We start from the raw sequence: 7,133 nt of genomic DNA, 5'->3' as shown, positions 1-7,133 counted from the left end.
ATGTACATGGATCTGGACTGTGGTTGAGGAATCGGGATCTGTTTCTTATTAATCCGCTGCAGCCTGCGGAGGTCGCTCAATACGTCATCGAGCCTGGTTTATTGAAGTTAACTGAGCATTACATACGCAATTCATAAGCATATTACAACAATTTACGATTAACTAAGAACAATATTCTGCTTTATAATTGCTAATAAACTGAAATATGACAGTCTTAATGACGTGTACAGCCTACAAATGCGCCCTCCGCAGGCTGCAGCCATCGGATTGAGAAACGGCCTCTGACTCGCTATCTCGTGACCCGGAAGTGAAATATTTAGCCTACAAGAAAGATGGCGACACCCATAGAACACGAGGATTCATGTGAAGTAAGATTGTGTTATATTACACCACATATTTGGTGACAGTTATTTAATTAAATGTTACACGACAAGAATAATTAACTCGTTAAAGCGCCACTAAATAAACAAAAGTACGGCATTTAACAGTGTGGATGTAATGCAAATTGTTCTGTGATGATCATCATTACATCAACTCAACTTAAAACATATTTTTCACATTCACCTGACTAACTCTTAACTCCTACAAACTCTGTATTTCGTGTTGTTCGTCTTTTTTTTAACTTTGTATAAAAGCGTACATGAATCCATGTAGATGAGTGTTTGTGTTGTTTAAAGGAGGAAACGACAGAAGAACCAAAAGCACCAAAGATACGAGAGACACCAGAGGACATTAAACTAGACGCGATTGTCAACACACTCGCATTTCATCCAGACAGAGATATACTGGCAGCTGGAGATATCGATGGAGATATATACCTGTAAGATCAATGTAAAAGTACAAACAAATGTAACTGTTATACCCGTAAGCTGATGTACACTAACTTATCAATCAAAAGTTACGATCACTTACCTATTTTTTATATTCTTTCCACATTAACCTTTTAAGCGTCACCCCACCCTATTGAGTTAAATCTACACTCTTGGAGCTTTCAAACAATATACAGTTTGTCATGATTAGATAAGAATTCATATGCAAACATTGAAGTAAGTGTAGTCGTCCTGCTGGTGGGACAGTGACATTTAGCAGAAAATAAATTTTTTGAGGCACACTCTCTTCATAAATGAATCAATTACTCTCCCTACATACTTTATTTTATAAAACACTGTTAAAATGTCTATTCTGGAGGCTTAGACCTTTCCAACGATATATAGTTTGTAGTGATAGATTAAAATTTACATAAACAATATTAATGCAAACTTAGGTGTCCCGTATTCGGGACGGCGACGCTTAACAGTTAAAAAAATTAAGCTCACTTTGTTATTTGTTTTCAGATATTCATATTCATGCACTGAAGGAGAGACCAAGGAGCTGTGGTCATCAGGACATCACCTCAAATCCTGCAGGAAAGTTGACTTTTCCAGTGATGGACAGAGTGAGTGATCTACTTTTGTAAGATTCATCCAGATGTTCACTTTCGGCTATTTGAGATCAGCAGCAAGTTAAAGGGACAGTTCACCCAAAAATGAAAATTCTGTCATCATTTACTCTTGTGTTGTTACAAACCTATATTCATTTCTTTGTTCTGCTAAACAAAAAGGAAGATAGTTAAGTTTATTTTTGAGCACCTGCATTCTGCTTGATTACAAATACCTCACTTGATTACAAAGAAATTTAAACAGATTTGAAACAACTAAATAATGACAGAAATTTCATTTTTGGATGAACTATCCCTTTAAGAATTCAAAACAGATCCTGCAAAAACTGATACTCATTTTAAAAAAAGCTCTTCTGTAGCAAACGTGTCATGGGTTTGATTCTTGCCTGTACATTAGAAGTGTTTGCCAGATGCATTTATGTTAATGCATAGAAAAAAATGTGACCCGTGCTGGCAAAATGAGTCTAAATGCGCACCGTCTAATTTTGAGCTGCAGGGAAAGAAATTATAAATGTCGATTTTAGTCAAAATTACGGTTTTCAAGTACGTACATTAAGCCCTCGTCTAGCAATCTCAATGCTCTAAATAGTCATTAAAAATCTAAAATGGTCTTTATTTGTAGGTTTTCTGAAAGGTATAACGTCCTAAATGATTAATCTAATACAAAAATGCGTGCCCATCCACATGCACGTCTGACATTTTGGTTTTGGTTATAAGACATGCAGGAATGTCGCTCCTAGGCTTTGGAATTCCTTGCCTGCTCCAATTAGGCAAGCAGAATCCCTTAGTGTTTTTAAATCCTCCCTTAAAGCTTATTTCTTTAGGGTAGCTTTTACTTAAAATTGATCTCTCTTTTAACTGACCTATGTTCTTATTTTGTGTGGTTTTATATTTGACTTGTTTTATGTATTGCTTGTATAATTGCTTGTTACTTTTCCCTTGTGCAGCGCTTTGAGATGCTACTTTAAAGGCGCTATAGAAAATAAAGTTTATTATTATATTATTATTATTACACTGTAAAAAATTTGCTGTAATTTTGCAGCTGGTTGCCAGTAACTTACTGTAGACGATAAAGTCGGAAAATGTTTCATGTTCATTTAACTTTGAAGAAAATGTTGCCAGTAAATAAATCTGACATGGCGCTAAAATCTACAGTAAGTTACTGGCAGCTAGTTGCCAGTAATACCCAGTAATACTGTAATTTTTACAGAAATTTTTTACAGTGTATTTATTATTTTGCCAGCACAGATCACAAATGCTGGCTGGCACTGACTGTGTATGGTTCATTGACGTTGAATGTGTTTTACAGAATTGTTCAGCGTGTCTAAAGACAAGGCAGTGCACATTATGGATGTGGAAGCTGGAAAACTGGTGACACGCATCCCAAAAGCTCACAAGTACAGATATTCCTCTTAAATTCCAGTGCTGTTATCTGTTTATATTTCTTCAAATATTTCACAGTTCATAGTGAAATCATGTTGTATTCTTAAAAGTGCAATGTGGGACTTGCAGAAATGCAATATAATATACATAACTATATTATCAGTGGTGTATAAATACCTTACATAATGAACTGTATTGTTTGAATTACCTTAGAATGAGCCGTTTTTATCTACATACATCCTTACATGGAAGTCGCCGCCATGTTTCTACAGTAACACTTAACAGACAAACTGCTCTACAAAGTGCTCGTCGTCCCTATGTTGTCCAGACGATGACATATTTGTCCTGTGGTGGCTACCGTAGCTTCTCTTTGCGTTTCAAAATTAAGCTATGGACTGAGCAGTTGCAATTCAAAATCTCACAGCTAGATGACCCACACTGGACCTTTAATTAAAATGATACTTTGTTAGTTTACTCGGTTAAGCTCTTGATCAGTAATAGTAGTAGTTGTCCACATTGTACTGATTGTTGTGTATTGCTTTTGTCTGAAGGGTCTCCATCAATGCCCTGCGGTTGGTCGATGAGAATATATTCGCAACTGGAGATGATGAGGGAACGCTAAAGGTTTGGGACTTGAGGAAAGGAACATCATTTATGGATCTGAAGCACCATGAAGATTATATCAGTGAAATAGCTGTTGACCAGGCCAAGAAGATATTGCTTACCTCCAGGTAGATTTAATACGGATTTAGCAATGATTTCATTGCATTGGATAGACTCAGGACTTGATTTGATTAAGCAAATGTGATTTGATGATGTTATGTCATGTAGATATGTTTGTGATGGTTGTGGTTGTTTTTTTATTTAGTGGTGATGGTACTATGGGTGTATTCAATATAAAGAGACGCAGATTTGAATTGCTTTCTGAATTTCAAAGTGGAGATCTCACCTCTGTTTCTATAATGAAAGTAAGTGTGTATATACCCTCTAAAAACCTTCAACATATAGATATAAGTGATGCTTCGTTTATGCATTAAAAGCACTTTTAAACAACAGATGTTATAGCCAAAGTGCTGAATGGGTAAACAAAAACCAAAGTTAAAAACAATATAAAGGACTAGACTAAGTGATTACCTGTTATGTCGTAACTTTAAAGGATTAGTCCATTTTCTTAAAAGAAAAATCCAGATAATTTACTCACCACCATGTCATCCAAAATGTTGATGTCTTTCTTTGTTCAGTCCAGAAGAAATTATGTTTTTTTTAGGAAAACATTGCAGGATTTTTCTAATTTTAATGGACTTTAATAGAGTCCAACATTTAATACTTAACTCAACACTTAACAGTTTTTTCAACGAAGTTTCAAAGGACTATAAACAATCCCAAACGAGGCATAAGGGTCTTATCTAGCGAAACGATTGTCATTTTTGACAAGAAAAATAAAAAATATGTATTTTTAAACCACAACTTTTCGTCTAGGTCCGGTCCAGCGCGACCTAACGTAAATGCGTAGTGACGTAGTGAGGTAACGTGTTACATATATAAAACGCACATTTGCGGACCTTTTTAAACAATAAACTGCCACAAAGACATTAATTAGTATCAGTTGACATACAACAACGTGGGAACGTTCCTCTTTCAACACACTTGTAAACACTGGGGCGGAGTTTCGCGTTCGTCCTCTGTGACCTCTTGACGTCATGACGTATTGCGTGTGGTCACGCTGGCGCATCACGACCAGATCTAGACGAAAAGTTGTGCTTTAAAAGTGTAAATTTGTTATTTTTATTGTCAAAAATGACAATCGTTTTGCTAGATAAGACCCTTATGCCTCGTTTGGGATTGTTTATAGTCCTTTGAAACTCCGTTGAAAAAAACTGTTACGTGTTGAGTTAAGTGTTAATTGTTGGTGTCTATTAAAGTCCATTAAAATAAGAAAAATCCTGCAATGTTTTCCTCAAAAAACATAATTTCGTCTCGACTGAACAAAGAAAGACATCAAGATTTTGGATGACATGGTGGTGAGTAAATTATCTGGATTTTTCTTTTAAGAAAATGGACTAATCCTTTAAGCAGTTTTGTTGTTTAAACTGTCATATAATATTGTTTAACCAAGCACAATACACCAAACAATTACATTTCTTTTTTTCCACATAGAGAGGGCGTAAGGTTGTTTGTGGTTCCACTGAGGGCACTATATATATTTTTAACTGGAATGGTTTTGGGGCCACCAGTGACCGTTTCGCGGTTCAGGCGGAGTCTGTGGATTGTATCGTCCCCATTACAGACAGCATACTGTGTGCTGCCTCTATGGATGGAGTTATTAGGTAAGTTACAAATACACCTGAAAGTACATCCATAAAAACATTATACCACACGACTGTGAAATGCTTCTTTCTGATTGGTTGACAAACACTTTTTGCATTATTTTTCGGTAAACACACACCTATGAAGTAGTTCCAGACTCTGTTGACCGCATTACAGTTGTATATCGCTACGCCAAGATTGGCTGAAATAACAGATTTATAATAACAGTTAACCAGAGCATATAAAGCAACAAACAGCATGACAGATCATTTCATTTGAGCAGAAATAACTTTAAAGAATTATGGAAAGTAAAAAAATTTGGGAAACAGCTTATTTTTTGTACCATTCCTGATAATATAAAATGTTACTGCAGTGCAAACAGAGCAAACTCTCTCTCTCTCTCTCTTTGGTGCAGTACACTTATCCTAATGTGTACCATTAGATACAGATATGCATAGATTAGGCATTAATATGTACCTTTGAGATACTATATTACGTATTTCAGTCTAAGGTCCTAATAAGCTCTCTTTGGTACCAATATGTACGTCTGAGGTACAAGTGTGTTCTTTTTGATGGGGTATACAGCCCCAGTGAAAGCTATGGTACACATTTTGACCTTATTTTCTGACAGTGTGGTGATAAGAGAGTTTGTCAAATGCCTTTTTTTTTTTTTTTTAGTTGGTAAAACTAAATGTAAATATTTTCCTTTATTCTTCAGAGCTATAAGTATCATGCCCAATCGTGTGGTGGGCAGTATCGGACAGCACCTCGGAGAGCCCATCGAGGAGATCGCACGCTCTAGAGACACACGATTCCTGGCTAGCTGTGCCCATGACCAGCTGATCAAATTCTGGGACATCTCCAGCATTCCTGATATGAAAGTAAACGATTATCGGCGTCGAAAGAAGAAAGACGGACGTCTCAAAGCTTTGAGTAATAAAGCTTTCGATACAGGACAGAATTTTTTCGCTGGACTTTTAGACACAAACGAGGAAAATGGTAAAAAAGGGGAAGGTGAGGAAGAGGAGGATGATGAGGACGATGACAGTGACAGTGGAAGTGACTGAAAACATGTACTGTGAATGGTGACGTAATATCCTATTTACAAGTGTTGGTATTTGTCACATTTATTTAAATGGATGGCTCACTCAAAAATAAAAGTTCATGGATATGGCTTGCAGATCTTATAGATCCAATTAGAGTCCAGTTTCACTAGATCCCTCTTCATCAGGTAATTACTAAATCTGTGCACAAATATCTCTCACAAGACAGTTAATACTTAGAATCAACCAGATACCAGAGATGAAGGGAAGAACAGCAGGCAGGATTATATATTAAAAATTATATAGATATTATTATACCATCCAAGATAAAACATTGTTATTATGGATCTTGAGATGGAGACCATTGGAGACAATACAGCATCAACATAAGATTTAACATTAAGAAAAGTAATGTAGAATAGAATAACTTGATAAAATAAAATGAATAAATAAAATTACTATGAGTAAGTAAATATATATAATTGAATAAAGGAACATTGTAATAAATGAAATATTAGTCCCCGTTCACTGTATTTGGGCAAATAGAGCCCCCTTTAAACAATTCTGAATCTGAACTTTGTATTACTAGTTTCTTGGAGTAGTTTGGTTATCTAAAAATAAACTCATGTATTATGTGTATATATGTAAATACACACATTTCTGCATGCGTCACATTTATTTTCAAAAATCCCTGCAAATGCAATATTTGACACAACATGTTGGGAAATAAACATTTATGCCTTAAAATATACAGAAGTTCTTTGAATGTTTAAAATTTTTAAGGGAACCATTTAGGCAATAATGTTTCTTCTATGGCATTGTGAAGCACCTATTTTATAGTGTATTTTCCAACCACTATTCAAATATATGCAAATTCAAAGTTTGAAGCACACACACAGTTCATTGTAGTATATTAAAATCATATTGGAATAACATGCCTTCAGTTCAAATACATACTGTGA

General features: G+C 35.4%; 1 protein-coding gene across 1 annotated transcript; it reads left to right on the top strand.

The window, feature by feature from the left end:
* Nucleotides 1-215: 215 nt before the first annotated feature.
* Nucleotides 216-6,824, top strand: wdr55 (WD repeat domain 55). The gene is made up of 8 exons (XM_055180928.2): nucleotides 216-368; nucleotides 678-820; nucleotides 1,335-1,435; nucleotides 2,748-2,835; nucleotides 3,373-3,552; nucleotides 3,690-3,789; nucleotides 4,979-5,148; nucleotides 5,847-6,824. Exons 1-8 carry the CDS (start codon nucleotides 333-335, stop codon nucleotides 6,193-6,195), a joined length of 1,167 nt encoding a protein of 388 aa, XP_055036903.2. The 5' UTR covers nucleotides 216-332; the 3' UTR covers nucleotides 6,196-6,824.
* Nucleotides 6,825-7,133: the final 309 nt, after the last annotated feature.

Source organism: Misgurnus anguillicaudatus, chromosome 9, assembly GCF_027580225.2.
Source record: "Misgurnus anguillicaudatus chromosome 9, ASM2758022v2, whole genome shotgun sequence".
Taxonomy (NCBI): Eukaryota; Metazoa; Chordata; class Actinopteri; order Cypriniformes; family Cobitidae; genus Misgurnus; species Misgurnus anguillicaudatus.
Note: the sequence above shows the minus strand (reverse complement) of the source record. Positions and strands in the feature narration are given on the sequence as shown.